Here is an 18433-nt window from a genome sequence, read left to right on the forward strand (position 1 = left end):
TGTTATTTGTTAATGTCGATGTCATACAGTTATATAACATTATATAATAACAGAATACTGTCAGTATTATTTGTTAAATGGCTGAACTTCCCGCACATTCACTGTGCACTGTTATTTCCCATGCTAACTGTATCTGTTACTCTTCTCAATACTGTGACAGAACACACCAGACGAAGGCGAGTGAAGGAAGATGTGCAGGTCATGGTCCGCCATAGCAGGAAGTTGCGGCGTCAGGAGTAGGCTATAGCTGGTCACAGCATGCTTGCACTCCGGAAGCAGGGTGACGTGAACCTGGTGCTCAGCTCGCTCCTTTTTTTTTTTTTTTTTTTTCAGTGCAGGACCTCAGTCCAGGAATCAGTGTCAGCCTTATTCAGGGTGGGTCTTCCTACCTCACTTCTCAGGAACCTACCTCCTCAGAGACACCTCTGGGCGTCTCCTAGGTGGCTCCAAGTCAAGCTGACAGTGAGGACAAACCACGCCACTAACCCTCTGAGGAAAGATCCCAATAAAGCAGATGCTCTGGTCTCCACTCTGCAGATGACACAACAGGCTGACTAAGATCATTCTCCCAGGGCTTGGAGAGCTGGCTCTGTGGTTAAGTGTTTGCTGATCCTGGAGAGGACAGAAGTTCTGTCCCTAGTATCCCCTTGGATGACTCACAACCTCTTCCGGCTTCTTCCGTCATACACACAGATTTGTTCACATACATAAAACTAAAATAAACCTTTTTAAGAGGGGAGGGGCTGGAGAAATGACTCATCAGTTAAGAACATTTTTTTTTTTTAAACAGGACCCAGGTTTGGTTCCCAGCACCCACCTGTTAGTTCATACATCTTTAAAAAAAATATTTTGAGGCCTGATGATGGTGGCAGCACACATCTTTAAACCCAGCACTCCGGAGGTAGAGGCAAGTAGATCTCTGTGAGTTTGAGGCCAGCCTGGTCTGCAGAGTGAGTTCCAGGCCAGCCAGAGCCTACACACAGAGAAAACCCAGAGAGAGAGAGAGAGAGAGAGAGAGAGAGAGAGAGAGAGAGAGAGAAGAAAAAAGTCCTGAGGCCACATAACCAGTTTAAGAACCCAAAACATGATGCTTCAGAGATTGACACTTTGACTGGCTGAAAGAGAATTTGCCTCAGAATCAAGATTATTCCGATCTGTCCTTCCCCAGTTTTACTAAATGCAGGGAGGCACTTTCTCGGGAATTCCTTTGTATGATTGAGGAAGGCTTTTTCCAGAAAAAAAAAAAAATTTAAAAAAAAGGGGTAATTAATTGTCTTCAGTCTGCTCCTGAGGAGTCTCACTGAATAACTAGGAAAGCTTAATCCGCCCTAGGAGAAAGAAGTGTGTAAGCCCTAGAACTCCAGCCTAGACCCTTATCTGTCAGTTCTTCCCCAAGAAGAGGTTACCCCAGAGACGACTTCATCTGCATAATGAGATGACCTTTCTTGAATCCAGCTTTCGAGATCCGGAAGTTACTTAAGCCTTCACCATCTGGCCCTCGGGGATCCTCGGAGCTTACATGCACTGTGATTTCTTCCCTGGTCCTGTTCATGTTAATGAATTTATGTTCCTTTTCTTTCTATTAATCTGTCTATTGTTGATTCATTTCAGTTGAACCTTAGAGGGGCAGGAGAAATCTTTTTTACCCCTCCACCAGTGAAAGAGAACGCCTTAGTTCTTTTGGTTTTCTTCCCGTTTCTGTAATAACATGTTCTGACAAAAGCCGCTTAAGGAAGAAAAGGTCTATTGTGGGTCACAGTTCAAGGTATTGCGGTGCAAAAGTCAAGGCTCCAGGAGCTTGGAACAGCTGGTCACACTGTAGCCACAGTCAAGTAACAGATGGCAACCAATGCATGCTTGTGCTCAGCTCCCTTTTTCCATTTTATACAGTTCAGGATCCCCTTCCACGGTTATGACGGGTTTTGCACACCAATTAACATAATCAGGATAATCCCAGTCAGGCGTGGTGGAGGTGGCAAATGTCTAATTCCAGCACTCAGGAGGAAGGCAGAAGCTCCTGGGTCTCTGGGAGTTCAAGGCCAACTTGGTCTACATTTCAAATTCCAGGCTAGCCAGGGCTATGTAGTGAGAGCCTGTCTAAAAAAAGAGAGAGAGGGAAGGAGGGAAGGATGGAGGGAGAGAGGGAGGGAGGAAGGAAGGAAAGAAGGAAGGTCCCCCATAGGCATGGCTAGAGGCTTCCCCTCCAGTTTAAGAACCTGTCAAGTTGACAAGCAATACTAAAGTGACAGGAAGTGTGGAAGTGGAATTTGAGTTAACTGATGAGTTTAATGTCACCGTCTCCATCGGTCCCCTCACATCCTTGTGTAAGGACCACCAGCTCCCCGGGCTCTGACTTGAGTGTGTTTGTCCAGTGGGACATCTGACTACCTCCATCTGATTCTGTTATTGCAAATCAGTAGCCGTGAAAGGAAAGGAGCAAGGAAGAGGGAAAGGGGGAGGGGTAAAACATGCATTAAGAAAGAAGGACTCGGAAGAGAAAAAGATGGAGGAGCTGGTGGAAGGGATGATGTCTAGGACCACACAGGTCCCAGTGTCCAGCTGAGAAAAAGCCACACAGCAAACACCCCCAGGGAAGGAGCCCTGGTCCCTGCTCCCCTCCTCAGCCTCCGTCCATGGTGCCCCACACATGTCTTGGTATTTTGTCCATTCTCTTTTTCTCCTGGTGGCCAAGGCCAGACTCCCAGACAGAGCAAGCTTTCTCCTCTGCTGAACCTTCCGCACAAATCTCCCCCAATCCAGCCCTACTTCTAGGTGACTTTGCTCTCTCTCTCCACCCCCATAGCCGGCCTCAGGCAAGATCAGACCTCATTCAGATCCCGGGTAGAGCCCACAAATGTCTGTGAACCCCCTCCACCACAAAGTTGAAATGGCTCTGTGGTGGGCGAGGATGAAAGGAAGGCCGACTTGACTGCCTGACATCTGGTGGCCAGGAGTGGCTAGGGGAGTTACTTCGGAATTCCACAAGCCAGTCATTGTAGTCAAGGCTACTTGAGTCCTACTGTTGATATCTGAGACACACAGACACACACACACACACACACACACATACACACTCACTCACATGTGAAGGGAAAAAAATGGTTTTGAACAGCTCAGGACCAAGACAGATGGCGGTGGTTGATAGAGTTTGGGGAAAAATAGCAGCTCCTGCGTTTGGGTTATCACATGAGAGATGGCTGAGAAACAGGCTTTGTTCCGTGCGGGATCCTCTGGGCAATTATTAATTGTGGAAGATCTGCCACAAGGTCCCTGCTGGGTTTGAAATACTTCAGACATACTTCACAGATATCTGTGGTTACTTCAAGCTTTTCTCTCCCTCCCCTCTCTTTCTCCCTCCCTCCCTCCCTCCCTCCCTCCCCCCCTCCCTCTTTTCTTCTCTGTCTCTTCTACTCCTCTGTATTTCCCCATCCAATTCTCCTTTGGTTTGCCCTTTCTTTCCCCAGCTCTTTTCTTCCTTTTCTGTGGCTCCCCAGCTCTCATCCATAAATAGCAAATTATAAAGTGTAGGGAAGGAGAAGATGAGGGGTCACTGAGTGTGGTAAAAATTACAAGCAACTTCGGAGAAAGCTTGTCGGCATCCATATGGGGTAATTTGCACTGTGAACTGAAGGTCCATGTGTAGGCTCCTAAACACCAGACAGCTCTGAGGCCGGGAGGCGAGCGCTGCTGCTGCTGCTGCTGCTGCTGCTGCTGCTGCTGCTGCTGGTTGCTTCCCAAGGGCCCCTGGGACTAGGCTGGGTATGGGATTTGGAGATCCCCAGCAGATGGTCCTTCCCAGCTCTTGTGGATGAACTAAAGAGAATGATCAGTAATTAAAGTTCTTTGTATAAGTCAAAATAAAAAATCTGTTCTTAGTGTCTATGTGAATCACCTCCCACATCCACTAAGAAGGGAGTCAAGTGCCGTGGCCAAGTCACCCTACTTGAAAACTTACAAGATGTCCCCATCCCAGCCACCGCAGTGTCCTAGAGCCCAAGGGCTTGAGGCCCCATCTGTGATGAAAGTAAGTTCAAGGGCATTCATTCATGGAATCCATTCTGAGATGCTTCCACTGAAGTGCCAGCACGGTTAGGCAGTTACAGCGGCCGGTCTCCAACCTCAAGAAACTCATTGGGGAAAACGTGCATTAAACAAAGAGACTAAGTCAGTGGGAGAGCATCGCCCTAGACATCTCTACCTGGCCGTCGAAGACATGAACTCACTCCGGAAGAAGGGGGAGGAGAGGTGGGTTTTACTCATAAACAGGGTGGGTGTTTGCCAAGCTAGTGGAAGCCGTACAAGAAGGAAGCAGCCACCTCATGGAGTACCTGGCGGACACACAGGCATGGCTGGGAAACCACAGCTTACCGATAGAACCAAGAACATAGGGAGGTTGGAGCGAGATCAGGGAGATGCCTAGAACCCATTTGAAGACGTCCGAGTCCTTCCTATGTAAGCATGTGGCAGCCTCACAAAGGTCCCATGTGTACTTTAGAAACATGTATACCTTTTTTGGGATGTTGTTTTGTTTTGTGTTAGGGTCTTAACTGTGTAGCTCAGGCTAGCCTAAACTGGAACTTCACTACTGCCTCAGCGTCCTGGAGTACTGGGATAAGATGTATACTTTGGAAGGGCAGATAGAAGATCCTGAGGTCATTAAAGTATAAACTAAGCTACTATGTAGCCCTGGATGGCCTGGAACTTGCTATAAACCAGGCTGATCTTGAACTCAGATCACTTCCACACAAGTGATACCATATCCAGCTTTGACAGCGTTTCTCTTTGCTAACTTGGTTTTTTGTTTGTTTGTTTTTGTTTTTCATTCAGCTAGCAGTTGTTGAGCACATGCTGTGTATTAGCCTTGATTCTAAATGTTGAGCATACCCTGGAGAACCAGGCAGAGCTGATTCTAGCTACTCTGAGCTCCCATTCTCTGGGGGAAGACGTACAATAAACAGAGAAGCACACAGAACACAATCCCGGGGGGTGGGGGAGGGCAGAAAACAGGACTGCCTTCTTTCAGTTTTCATGAAGATTTATTTCTATTTATCTCTGTGTATCTCTGTGTCTTTGTATGCCACATATGCATGGGTACTGGTGGAAGCCAGAAGAAGGCATTGGATCCCTTAGAGCTGGAATCACAGGTAGTTGTGAACTGACTGATATAGGTGCTAAGAATTGAACTCCGGTCCTCGGCAAGAGCAGAAAGGATTCTTAACTACTGAGCGATCTCTCCAGTCTCTCCAGCCCTGAGGCCTACCTTTTTTAACACCCTAGGGCATAGAACACTGTTTTCAGTTACCTGAATATTTATTTTTTTCTCTTCTTCAAAAGACAAGAGTCTTGCATCCGTGCTCTTTCTCCGGATAACTGAATACCCGATGCTTCAGCTACAGTGTTGGTTCACTGTGTTTTCCTTCTTCAGTGGGTCACATTCGGGCATGTGAAGGGTTAAGCACACTTGCGTGTCATTCTGGAAATATAATCAGCATCTATCATATTACTGTTATGGGAAAATATGCTCTGGGTTCCAAATAATTAACTTGCAAGTGAACTTTGAAACTGTCAGCCAGGCTCATGTATATTTGGGGGGAGGCTTGCCAACGTCTTTGCACTCTTTTACGGGGAGAGGCAGCATGCCAGCCAAATCAACCCAGACAGCCCTGGCGATCGTGGGGTAACAGATGTCTCAGAAAAAGCACCCCATCCAGAAGGTTCTGCTAGGCTTTGCTCTCAAGTGTTGGGATTCTTAGAATCTCAGATCTGTGATGACCCACCTCCGCATGAACAAGGACAGGCATTGTAATCCAAATAATTTTTTTTTCCTCTTCACCAGAGGGACCAAAAAAATTCTTCAGAGTTCTTCCCCTGGACCACAGTGTGGCTGGAAGTGGCAGCCGGCCTGGGCACCCAGCCCAGCAGCCCTACAACACGGAGCGGGAGAAAGCTTGGGGGTCAGCCAATGGAACGCAGAGAAGTCACTCCAACATGACAAGCAGCAAGGCATCTAACCGACCCACAGCCTCTGGGGCTCCTCAGCGTTTTAGCAAGGGGAGGGAACTCACAGAGGGAAGGGCGAGAAGGGGGGTGATCTAAGGCTGCTAGGTTACCAACTAAACAAAGCAGGATTTGCTGAGGTTGTCAGTCAGGAAAGGAGAGCCATCAAACGCTCAGTGTTTGGGGCTGGGAACCAGGGTGTTCTGCAGACCACACTTGGGACCAACTTTTGATTCTTTGACTCCAAGGGACACTGTGTAGCCAAGAGGCTCTCTAGTCAAACCAGAAATGCTGATGAGAGAGGATGTGATTGTGGATCCAGGCAGATCCATGTTTATAGTCTTTCTATTGCTGTAATATTAATACCTAAGATCACGTGACGAACCAGGCTAAGCGGCACACACCTTTCATCCCATCACTTGGGAGGTAGAGCCAGGTGGATCTCTTTAAATTCAAGGCTAGCCTGGTCTATATAGTGAGGCACACCTCCTTCCCCTGGGGGGGTGGTGGTGGTGGTGGTGGAAACTGGGTGATTTATAGATGAAAGAAGTTTGTTTAAGCTTGTGGTTTTGGAGACCTATGACTGTGGCATTGGCCTGGACTTCTGGTGAGAGCCCTGTGACATATTGGTACATGTTGGCAAAGTGGATGGGGAAGCAGGTATGTGCTGAAGAGCCTGGGTGAGACGGTGGGAGAACAAGCAGCAAGCGCCAGATAGCCAAGCAGGCTATCTTTCCTGTGGTGTGACCCCTCACGGAGGTAGAGCCCCATGATCTAATCCCCTCTTCATGGTCCCTCCACCTCCTAACACTGCGGCATTGGCAGCCATATTTCAAGGAACCACATTCAGACTATAGCTGACACATCCTAACATTTTGGCCTTTAAAAGTTCTGTGAAGCCAAATCTCAAGCAGGTATTGAGAAATAGAATCTTCTAGATGGCCCGGGAACCCGTACCTTTAAACCTGTCTGCACTAACTCATGTGTAGCCAGTTTAGGACTTTAGTTTACTCAACCTCATTTGACGAAAGAAGTTGGTGTGGTGATTCTTTGTGTGTGCTCTAACAAAAAAAGCTTGTCTGGAGAACAGAGTGGGGAGCTAGCCACTAGAGGCCAGGCAGTGGTGGCACACACCTTTAATCCCAGCACTTGGGATCCCATGCCTTTGATTCCATTACTTGGGGGGAGGAAACAGGAAGTGATAAGGTGGAGTGGAGACAGGAGCTCGGCCCTTCCTGTCTGAGGATTCCTAGAGGTAAGAAGTCTTTCTAGCCGGGCAGTGGTGGCGCACGCCTTTAATCCCAGCACTCGGGAGGCAGAGGCAGGCGAATCTCTGTGATTTCCAGGCCAGCCTGGGCTACCAAGTGAGTCCCAGGAAAGGTGCAAAGCTACACAGAGAAACCCTGTCTCGGGAAAAAAAAAAAAAAAAAAAAAAAAAAAAAAAGTCTTTCTAGTGGCTGCTCTGCTTCTCTGATCTTTCAGTTTTCACCCTGATATCTGGCTCCGGGTTTTTATTATTAAGACCAATTAGGATTCAAACGAAAAGTTGGGGTCCAGAAGGTTCTTAGAACATAGCAACAAAGTCTGGATGAGAAGCTGGAACTTCTGACCCTGCCCCTGTCCCATTGCTCACTGGACGTTGGGAAGTACACATTAGTATAAAGAACAGCTCATGGGTACTGAGAACTGGGCATTTGGCTGGGCTCTTTCCATGCGTCAGACCACTAACACATGAAACCTTACTTTGAGGGTGGGTGCTACTCACATTTATAAATAGGAACCTCAGGAAAGAAAGGATAAGTAGCTGAGCACGGAGGCTCATACCTGCAGTCCTTACACTTGGGGCATAAGAACTGTTTCAAGTTCGAGTCTAACACGGACCACATAGTGAGTTCCAGGCCAGCCTGGGATGCAGAGTGAGGACCCATCTCAAAAACCAAAACGAAAAAGCTTGGTGCAGAGTTAGCTGTCAATAAACACAGACTCGGGCCCCAAACTCATGCGTTAGTGTTTAGAGCCATTGCTCGTTATCAGGAATGAAAGAGGCAAGCATTGTTTTGTAGAATTAGACTTTCCCCTCTGGGATAATCAGGCATCAGAGTTCCACCAGGCAAACCGACTCACTTCTCTAACGCTAGGTGGCGCATGGAAGGTTCTGAGCAACCCACCTGTGGGTGAAGCCTTTGGGGACTACCCACTCTCTACCCTGGTCTCAAGATATAATAGTCTCTGTGTGTTTGAAGACAGATGGCAGCCTGTGTAAGCTATTCCTAGTCTCGGCTCCGGGGATCCTTGTCTGTGTAGGAGGTAATCACCGAGGGAAGCTGCCTTTCAGGAGAACTGTTCAGTGCACACTTCGAGCCTCGCTGGGGTTGAGCTGTGAGGTAGGAGGCTCTGCTCTTTTCACAGGACACTTCCTGGTGCGTGGAAGAGCAGTCGGCACCACGGGAGAGTCGGGGAGGGGTTGCTCGCGAGAGTGTAATCCATACCTGCTATCCTCAGACCAAACGCTTTGCCCCAGCTTTCTTTCAGATGACAAAGGAGAACTTTGGTAGCCATCCTTTTTTTGTTTTGCCTTAAAAGTTGAACTTCTTGCTGGGTTTTGTTTTTTGTTTTTTGTTTTTTGTTTTTTGTTTTTTTTTTGGTTCATAATTGATCCTTTTGATGATAACCATCTGTGGGTCTGGAAATCTCAAACTCACAGAACCTCCTGACCATACCTCATCTAAAAACAAATGTTGTTCCCCACAGCATTTAATTTAAACCCTGGGGCTGGTGGTGCAGGCAGGTCTGTAACCCCAGCTATACAGGAGGCGCAGGCAATTCTAGATCAGCTTGGGTAACTTAGTAAGTGGCCCCTGTCTCAAAATAAAAAGGGGGCTGTGCACATATCTCAGTGGTAGAGTACTTGCGGAGCATGTCAGTCCCCAAGATTGCCAAAGCAACCACACAGAACACTTGCTGCCAAGCCTGGTGACCTGAGTTTGATCTTCAGAACACACAGGATAGAAGAAGAGAAATGACTTCTACAAGAAATGACTCCCTACAAGCACGGTAGCACACATGCACACAAAATAACGAACATTTAACAAACTAGAAATTAGGAAGAATTCTAGGAAATATCTAGATTTCCTGGTTCTCTTGAAGTAGGAGACTCAGATACCAAGGTCCTTCATGCCTACCAGTGGTACTTGCCTGGGAATTCTCAGGGACTGTGTCTTCAGTCTAGTCCACCCAGCCCCAATTCTTCCTGTGGCTGTTTCTCCATCTGGCTCCATGAGCTTCATGTGTTGAGCTCCCTGACAGAGAAGGTTAAGGGGTCTTCCGAGACTCACAAAATACCTACCTTGTTCCCGGCCAGTCTAGGAGGGGACTGAAAGTTGAAACGAGAAGTGTTGTGAAGCAAGGCTAATGTGCAGGCGGGACACGGGGGATCAGTTGGTGCCTTTGCTCCCTGTCAGGACCCTCTCCAGCTCACTTCTGTGCCTGCCTCTGATCTCCTGCCGGGACCATCAACCCTGGTTCTGGTTCACATTTACTTCGTCCCATCTTTTTTTGTGTCTGGGAGGCAGAGACATTGTTTTCGTTGTGCCTTTCTCTCCCTGTCCAGCAGTTCTCACAATTATTTGCATATTGTAGATATTTCCTAAATGTGGAATTTAGAAAGAACCCAATGCTGGGAATCTGCTGTGATGATGTAAGCCAAAGGTTGAAAGAGAGGGTTGCTAGGCATCCCGATGGTGGAGGAGGGGCAGGTTGAGAAGGAAAAACCTGGGAACAGACAAGGGATTATTGAGTGTAGAGGTTCAAGGTTGGAGGTCCAGGTAGAGGACCCAGGAAACTGAGTTTTGGGAAGGTGTAGGCAGCTTGATAGGGCTGAGAGCTCTCAAGCAGGCTGAGATGGACCTTCAAGAAGATTTCTTGGTCCCTCTTATCTTTTCCATATTCAGTTCTTCAGAGAGTGCAAATTGAAAGGTTCCCAGACTCCATCCATTGGTCACGACTTTCATATGTACTGCCCTCAACAGAGCTCTGACCCCCTCTCAGCTGAACGATGTCAGAGACTCCTGTCCATCATCTTCCTCCCACTTCCTGTTGCTCTTCTTTCTCCAAAGCCCATGATCCAAAGTGCTTCCCAGCCCACAAGGTCCTACAGTCTGACCTCTGTGGCTTCTTGGATCATACTCCTCCCATTTCTCCTTTATGATATGTTAGAAATACTTTTAACCTGGGCGGTGCTGGCACACACCTTTAATCCCAGCACTGGGGAGCAGTGGCAGGCGGATCTCTGAGTTCTTCGTTCACGGCCAGCCGGGTCTACAGATCGAGTTCCAGTACAGCCACAGAAACCCTGTCTTGAAAAGCAAAGCAAAACAAAACAAAAGTATTTTAGGGGCTGGAGAGATAGCTCAGCGGTTAAGAGCACTGGCTGCTCTTCCAGAGGTCCTGAGTTCAAGTCTTAGCGACCATCTATAGTAGGGTCTGATGCCCTCTTGTGGCATAAAGTTGTACATGCACACACATACACCCACACACATATATGTGTGTGGGTGTGTGTGGGTGTGGGTGTGTGTGCGCGCGCTCTTTGAAAAAACCCCTTTTAATTTCAGAGCATGTTAACTGGCCTAGCACACTTGCTATCTCCTACAGCTATGACACTCTTCCTTCAGACATCGCCATTTCCTCCTCCTCCCTGTGTCTAAATCAGGTTTCTGTTTTAATACCTCCCTGAGCGATCCTCCTTGACCAGCCCACCTAGAACAGAATTTCTGTCTCGCCTCACCCACCACACACACACACACACACACACACACACACACACACACTATTCCATCACCTCACTTTCTTTAGCACACATGCCATTGTGTAATATATTTATTTGTCTCATTGTCTGTTTCTCACGAGAATGTACTAAGAGAACAGAGACATTTCTTCACACATAGATGTTTAGGAAATAAGCAAAGGCGTCTAGTTAGCAAGAGCTGAGAGACACCAGAGCCACTGTCCTCTTGGGGGAAAGAGGGAATATGTCAGCTATGAGAGTAGATTTTCAATACAATACTTTAAATATGCGATAAGTATTCAATTTGATACGATAGAAGTATTTATAGTTCAATTACATATGCAGATCAAATGCCAAGAGTTGTTTGTGGATAAATGATAATTACAGGGCGAACTGCCTTCAAGGAATTTACAGCCAAGGGAGAAGGGAAAGGACAAACAGACTTTCCAATTACCTGGGTACCCCTATGACAAGGTCTTCATTGTCTTGTATAATAGACGTATTGACTTTGGGGGGATGGGTGAGTTATCAGTACATTCATTTTGTTTGTGGATATGTGTGCATTTATGTGCCCTTGTGTGTAGAACCCAGAGGACAGCAAGTCATGGCCCCTCAAGTGCCATCCACATTTTTTTAAATGTGGGTTCTGGGGATCAAAACTCAGGTCCTCACATTTACATGGCAAGCACTTTACCAAATGAGCCATCTCCCTAGCCCGTCAAGGTTTTCTTTCAGTACACAATTTTGCTCTCATGCAATCCAATAAGTCCCTCTCTGAGTTCTGAAATCTGTTGGTTGTTTCTTTGGACATGGCTAGCCAATCATGATGCTGCTTGGACATCTCAGGCTCAAACCTCCATCCTCATCCTGTGAGTCCTGATCTCTGTCGCCAAGACTCTCTCATACTCACCTGGACATCCCACTGGGTGACACCAAGGCCCGCCCAACACACTCTGTCCCTGTAGCTGCCTGTGTGGTCTTGGTTACTTCCATTTCCTGGATTTTTTTCACCCATCCTTAGCCATGACATCTTCAGTCTTCCGGAAAATTCCTCCACCCACCCTCCACTCCTAAGCCAAGTGGTTTTATAAAATGCACGTCTGTTAGCCACAGTTCCCTACTCAAACCCATCAAGGGCGTCTCCTGGACCCAATCTCAAGGCCAAATCCTTCACCGCTCTGGCTTCTGATTCTTTGTTACAGACCCCTTCTTGCTAGTCTTCCTTCCAGTCTACTTAGGAGCCCACAGATCTTTCTGTCATAGGTACTGAGTCTTTCCTCTCTGGGCCTCTTAAGAAAGGTGTGTTTCCAGGGCCTGTAATGTCCGCTCTTCCTCCTCTCCTGTATTCTGTTCCACGGAATTATCCATTTTCTCTAAGAGAAGCTTCCTGGGCCCTATCCTGCCCTATTCCACCCCAACAACACAGGGTTGGGAGCCTTCCTCGACCCCATTTTCCACTTATCTACGGCTCATGTTAGTGACCCCAAGTAGACAACAAGCTCCGCAAAGGGCGGTACGATCCGACTTGCTCTGTCTGTAATGAGTCATTTTAGCACTTTGTGTTTGTAATTGACTAATATGGAGGCACTTGCATGGAGAGCACTGTTATAAAAATAATGACAGTTCATTTTTACTGAGTGCTTTTGACATATGAGGCATTCCGCTAAGTGCTTTACAAGTGTGGCGTGGACATCTCACAGAACCCTATTAAGCAGAGGTTATTTCCTTTTCGTAACAGATGAGCAAACTGAGGCACCGAGACAAACGGGCTAAGGCGCACCGCTAGGAAGCGGGGGCATCTGGGCAAGAACCCGGATTGTTTTCGGGGTTGTTTTCCAGATTTTAGACTAGAGTAAAACACAATGTGGGGGTTCACTATGAAAACAAATTCAAGTCTCCAGCAAAGCGCTTTGCTATTGTTTATCGGGCAATAGACGCGACACCAGGGCCTGGGCTTTGGGAAGGGGCCACGGTGCGCGAACCCGGGGTGAACTTTCCATCAGCTCATCCCAGGTGGTCCGCAGCTGCGCACGGGCGCAGCCTGGGATCTCCGGGGCGGTGGGCGGGGCGTAGCGGGGGCGTGTCCCTGTGAGGCCACCGCCCTCGCCCCTGCTCGCCACGCCGGGAGCTGCGGGCCAGGCGGGAGCTGGAGGGCGGGGCCTGGGGCGGGGCGGGAGCGGGGCAGCCTGAGCCGCTGCGGGAGGCGAGGAGGAAGCTGCGCGTCCTGGGAGGCGTGCGGGACACGTACTGGCGGACTATCGGCCGCTGGGAACTGCGGGACCCCGGGCGAGGTGAGAGCGGGCGGGCGCGGATCGGGGTCGGGGGCACGGGGAGCGTGGCGTGGGGATCGGCGGCGTCCCGCCCCGGGCCCAAGCCCCTTCCTCCATTCGACCCGGCGCGCACGGGGCGGGCTCGGTCGACGGCGAGCGGAGCCCTGGGCTCCCTTCTTCTCGGTGCCTTTTCTTTGCCAGCGTCTCAGAAGCAACCGCCGGGGAGGTAAAACAATAGCGGGCCACCTGGGACGCGGCGCGCCCCGGCTCCCACGGCCGGCGCCCCGAGTCGCGGCCCCGTGCCAGCCCCGTGGCGACCCGCGCTGCCGAGGGTGGGGCTGCCCGCCGCGCCCCGCTCCGTGGACCGCGACGGGAAAAGCCCGCGAGTGAAGAGGCATTTGGTGAAAGTGTTTTGAGAACAATCATAATTGCCTTGCTCTGGGCGGGGAAACTGAGGCGTAGGGCACGGAAGGTAAGACTTGTACAAGGTCAGGATGCACACACACATGGGCTGCCCTAGCCAGGGAGGGGAGCCGGGTGGCTCGGCCAACCCGGCGCTTCGGCCTCTCTCGGTTTTACGGTGGTTGTGTTGGCCTTGGATAAACGTCTGCTGTGTTTGTTTTAGAAATCTGCCGGCTTTTGTGGGACCGCTCCCGGGGCTACCGAATGCCAGCTTACTTCGTGTGCATCTGGGAGGTTCTGGGGCAGGTGACAGCACCGTGACCTATCACCATGGATGGAGATGGACTTTTTGATGAAGAAACCCAAAGTGTCTTTACCAGTCTGGGTGCTTTGACTGGCCCAGGTTTTGACAAAACCTGCCTGGTTCCCTCTGGGGGATCCGAATGAGAGATCTCAGACACCTTCACTGCGAAGCCAAGGACATTTCTGTATAATCAACGGATGAAAGGATTTTTCTCAGACTCTCTTTCCTCCCATTTTCCTTGAGGATTAATCCACCAGAATCCACAGTTCCGGTGGAGACTGCAAGGCATACAATGTGGCAGAAGCCTAGAGCGCCTTCGGAATTGCTCTGGACCCTGCCTTTAGCGTAGAGGACTCTCTTGCCGCTCCCCTCCCCTGCCCCCAACTCCCTTCCTTCTGTCTTTGACTGGTTCTCGTTTTTTTCCCTGTGAAGTTCTGTTTCCAAACTGTTCCCCGGAGCTATAAGTGGATTGGCAGTAACGAGAGATTAGGCGTTGGGAGAAGCCCAGTGCCCTGTGCAAAGTGTCCTCTTCCTGCTGCGGCCGCCGCCGACATGAAGTGCTTTTTCCCAGTGTTGAGCTGTCTGGCTGTGCTGGGTAAGTGGCTGCTTATCAGTTCTACGGCTGTGAAAGTTAAACCTGCTCTCATTGCTAATTTCCTTGGGGTTCTCTCCCATCAACACTGGGCTTTGGGGGGGCAGTACCGGGTAGCCAGAGTGTGACAGTGGATAAAAATACCAAGAGGGTCCATTGGTGGAATATGGGTTGTCTTAAGGCAGGTGTGTTTCCTGCCCTGGGCCTTTGGGTGAAGCCCCTGTGGATTAGGGATGGTGTGTGGGTTGATGCTTCCAATGTTTTCACTTTTGTGTTGGGTCTGGCGGTTCCAGGGAAGTTACAACATAATTCTCACTCTGTTGGGAAAGGTGGTTTAATGAATGACGGTGCCTTTTCTTCCTGTTGTTTTTGGAGGGGGAAGTGGGAGTGGGTGGGCTGGGGGCAGGGGTTGAAGGGAGGCTTTGTCTTGCCTAAGAAGTCTGTAGGCTAACTGTGTTTGAAGACACTAACTAGTCTTGTGTCTCCGCACCAACGCAGCCCAGTTCATGGCCCGTGTAGGAGGTGAGGCTGGAGATGCTGGGGCTGGCCTGGCAAGGGGTGTGTTTGGATGAGTGGTGATCATACCCTCAGAGACAAATGCGAAGACTCAGTAGGAGGCAGAAAGAAACTGTGGTCTCAGAAGTGGGCCCTTGGCCCTCTGCAGGCTTCCATCTCCAGTGTAGATCCCCAGCCCCTGTCCATTCTTGTTATGCCATGGAGCACATCTCCACCGTGTATCTTCCAATGCTTCGGTTTATATTAAACTCGATATCCAGCACCCGGTGCATTCATTCTCTCACGGGATCTCCTCAGACCTCAAGAATGGACACACCCCCTACCTTCTCTGTGTGACTCTGTCCTCTGCATTCTGAGAAGTTATGGCTGTTGGCCATTTGCTTCTCTATTCTAGGTGTCTTGCACTTACGGAATTTATCCCTGGAGGTTGTCTGTGAATTATCTGCACCCTTACAAAAGTTGACAGGTGTGTGGAATGGGGATGGACTTTGGAGTTAAGAGACTTGAATTCCTATCTCAGCCTCATCTTGATTGACATCTGAATCTCAATAAAACACCCAAAGTCTGCAATTAAAGCATGTAAGATGTCCTAAAAAAATCTTGACTGCCTCGAAATGTGTTTGAAACTCATAATCAATGTGTTTATTCAGTGGTGCTCAAACTTGGGTATAGGCTGATGTCTTTAAGGCATCTTTAAAAAAAAAAAATTGGTAGTCAGGTAACCACCTCAGACCAGTGATACCAAATTCTCTGGAGTGGGAATGGAGTCTTTGGCTGAGTCGGGGAATTAGTGTGTGAGTATATTAGTGCCAGCCCTTTCCTGCCCAACACACATGTGCACAGGCATGCACACCCCTGTCTGTCTGAGAGTTTAGTCAGCTGACCCTGTTGTTAGGATACAGGGTCCCCATGTCTCCTGTGTGCTCAGGTAAAGGAAAGCAGGTAGGTAGGTTTCCCTTGGCTGGTCTCTTAGACTGCATTTATATGTGTTGTATAGTATTGGTCCTTGTGTCTCAGCTTGAATCAGCAGTTAGTGATTCATGGCGATTGGAAAGAACACAAACAGAGGCTGCCCCCCCACCCTCTCCGGCCCCACTTCCCAGGCTTGGGTGTGTGGCTGAGGGGATGGGTGGGGCCCAGGGCCGGAGGAGCCACCAATGGGAAAACAGGGAACTATGACATTTGCACCCTTTCTTTCTTTTTGGCTGTTGAAGAAATGTGAGGCTGCCTGCTGGTCTCGCTGCTGTTCGCTCTCTAGGTCCCTCTGTGGAGGGGAGCTGGGACCCTGGCACCCACTGAGTGCTGTCATCCTCCCTCACCCTCACCCTCGTGTGCAAAGAGGGGCCCTGGAGGAAGCTGAGTCTCCAGGTGGCTGTAAAGGGCTCCTGGGGTGGAAGACCAGATGTGTGTGAAAGTGGAGGTGTTTGGAACTGTGGACAGGCACACTAATGCCCGCCCCATTCCGAGCCCCTTCTGGGGGACTCGCATCCTCTTGGCCTGTCACCTGATAGCTGGCAGCGTGGCCAGGGAGGCCTGCCTCCTACTAGTCTTCACCTGGGAGAAGCACAGGGTGTTTGGGGAGGGAAGAAAACACATTTCAGTCTTGGTTCCTGCTGGCCGCTGGTGTGGTCTGACTCATGTGTCAGCATTCCTGCTGTGTGATGTGAATCAATGCGTACTGCGACGCTAACACAGTAAAGAATCTGGAGGTGTTGAGCCCGTGCGTGCGGGTCTCGCACACCTAGAATACAGTTGTATGAAAGTTGAGTCAGGTTAAGTGCTTGAAAGTGGGACTGATAGAGGAACTGTCCTCCAGATGTGACAGTTTGAGCTAGGAAACACTGCGACCTTCTGTGATGGGCACTGCAAGGTGAATCTGTGAGATGTGTGTGACCCTTACTTAGGCCTGCACATTTCTGCTCCCTTCCTTTGCTGGTGTGTGGAGTTTGGTTCAGGGTCCTCTTTTATTGCCTGTCTAGGACACTGATCTTGCAAGTCTCTGTCCCTGTCCTCCCGACTGCCCAGTCTCCTGTCCTTCGGCTGTCCCAGGTGGCTCTTCAGTGTGTAGCCACCGGCTGCTACCACCTCTTGTTTCCATTCCAAAGGCATCTTAGGCCTGGGCTGGTGAACAGCAGAATCTCCACTGACAGGAATGGATGGAGCCAGAGGGGCAGAAGAGGAGAGAGAGAGAGAGAGAGAGAGAGAGAGAGAGAGAGAGAGAGAGAGAGAGATATCAAGGCTCATCTGAGTGGGAGGAAGAGGGAATGGAGCGGGAGAGATGGGGTGGCTGGCACTGTGTCTGTGCCTGGGCACAGCCTGTGTGAGTAAAGGTGACATGAAAAGCTGGCAGTGGAATACGTAAGAGAAGAAAAGTAGGGGTTGTGTCTTCTTAAACAAGAAGAGACCACTCTGAAAAGATGCCTGTAGGCTGTTGATACAGAGAGCACGCTTCAGTTTTGTGTACCATGAAGACGTAGACCTCCCAGACCAGTGTGGATGCTGCAAACAAGATGAAGTAGCTTTGAGAGTGTTAGCAGTGAGAAACGTGGGAGATGAGCCACCCCTGGACCAACACAGAACATCCCGATGGTTAGCGGGCATTTGTGTTCTCCAGTGTACCCATACATTGGTTATAGGGTTTGGGAAGCCTTGTGTGTGAACAGGATGGGATGAAGTTATTACTTCCTTCCAGTTGTTGCAGAGAGGCCAGAGGGTGCTTCCCAAAGAGATGGAAGGAAACTTTGATGTACTGATAGGCGTGAACTCAGAGGCAAGAGCATCAAAGACGATCAAAGGCAGAAGAGAAGGAGGGAGCAGATGACAGAGGAGGGGGTTTACATCGTTTAGGGGAGGGGTCTAAAGCAGGGATGGCTTCGTGATGGAGGGACGAGCTAGGCCTACTGTCCTCACCCTGTGGAAAGGATGGTGTACTTCACTTCAAAGACCATCCCATGAAGGTGCTGGAGAAAGAGATTCTTGTCAGGAGGACTGGCCTGGCCAGGATGCCCCTTGTGGTAGTCTGCCTTCCATCATTATAACAAAATGCCAGGCATAACTAACCTAGAAAAGGTTCATTTGAGCCTTACAGCTCTAGGGATTGGCCCTGCTGCTTTGGGGGCAGAGAGAGCATCCTGGTGGCGGAGCAGTGGGGTGGGGGCAGGCAAGACCGCTCACCTCATTGCCTCACCTCACTGTTGAGGATGAAAAAGGAGGAGAAGGAGCTGGGTTGTACTGTACTTTTAAAGGGCATGCTCTCAGTGACCGAAGACCAGGCCCTACCTCTGAAAGTTGTGCCCTTTGTCTTCCCAATACCGCCACCCCGTGGTCCAAACCTTTGGGTGTATGGGGGTCATTTAAGATCCAGACAGTAGCGTCTTTATACTGTAGAAATGGTTTGAGTCACCTCTCTGTACCCAGGGCTGTGTTCTGCCCCTTCTGCTATACTGTCCATTGCAGCAGGGCTACAGTTATTGCTATGGCAACGGTAATACCCCTCTTTAAACTCCAGTCCTTATTGTGAACCAAGCCTATCATTCAGTCCTCAAGACAACCTTAGGCAATAGGTACCT

The 18433-nt window shown here is 49.5% G+C and overlaps 1 protein-coding gene across 1 annotated transcript in view; it reads left to right on the forward strand.

The window, feature by feature from the left end:
• The first annotated feature begins 12960 nt into the window (after positions 1-12960).
• Positions 12961-18433, forward strand: part of Igsf3 (immunoglobulin superfamily member 3) — an 89746-nt gene continuing 84273 nt past the window's right edge. Inside the window, exons 1-2 of the mRNA XM_059265966.1 lie at positions 12961-13071; positions 13676-14351. Coding sequence (XP_059121949.1) covers positions 14309-14351 — 43 coding nt within the window. The 5' untranslated portion in view covers positions 12961-13071; positions 13676-14308. The remainder of the gene's footprint in view (positions 13072-13675; positions 14352-18433) is intronic.

The sequence above is a fragment of the Peromyscus eremicus genome, chromosome 6 (assembly GCF_949786415.1).
Source record: "Peromyscus eremicus chromosome 6, PerEre_H2_v1, whole genome shotgun sequence".
Classification (NCBI taxonomy): domain Eukaryota; kingdom Metazoa; phylum Chordata; class Mammalia; order Rodentia; family Cricetidae; genus Peromyscus; species Peromyscus eremicus.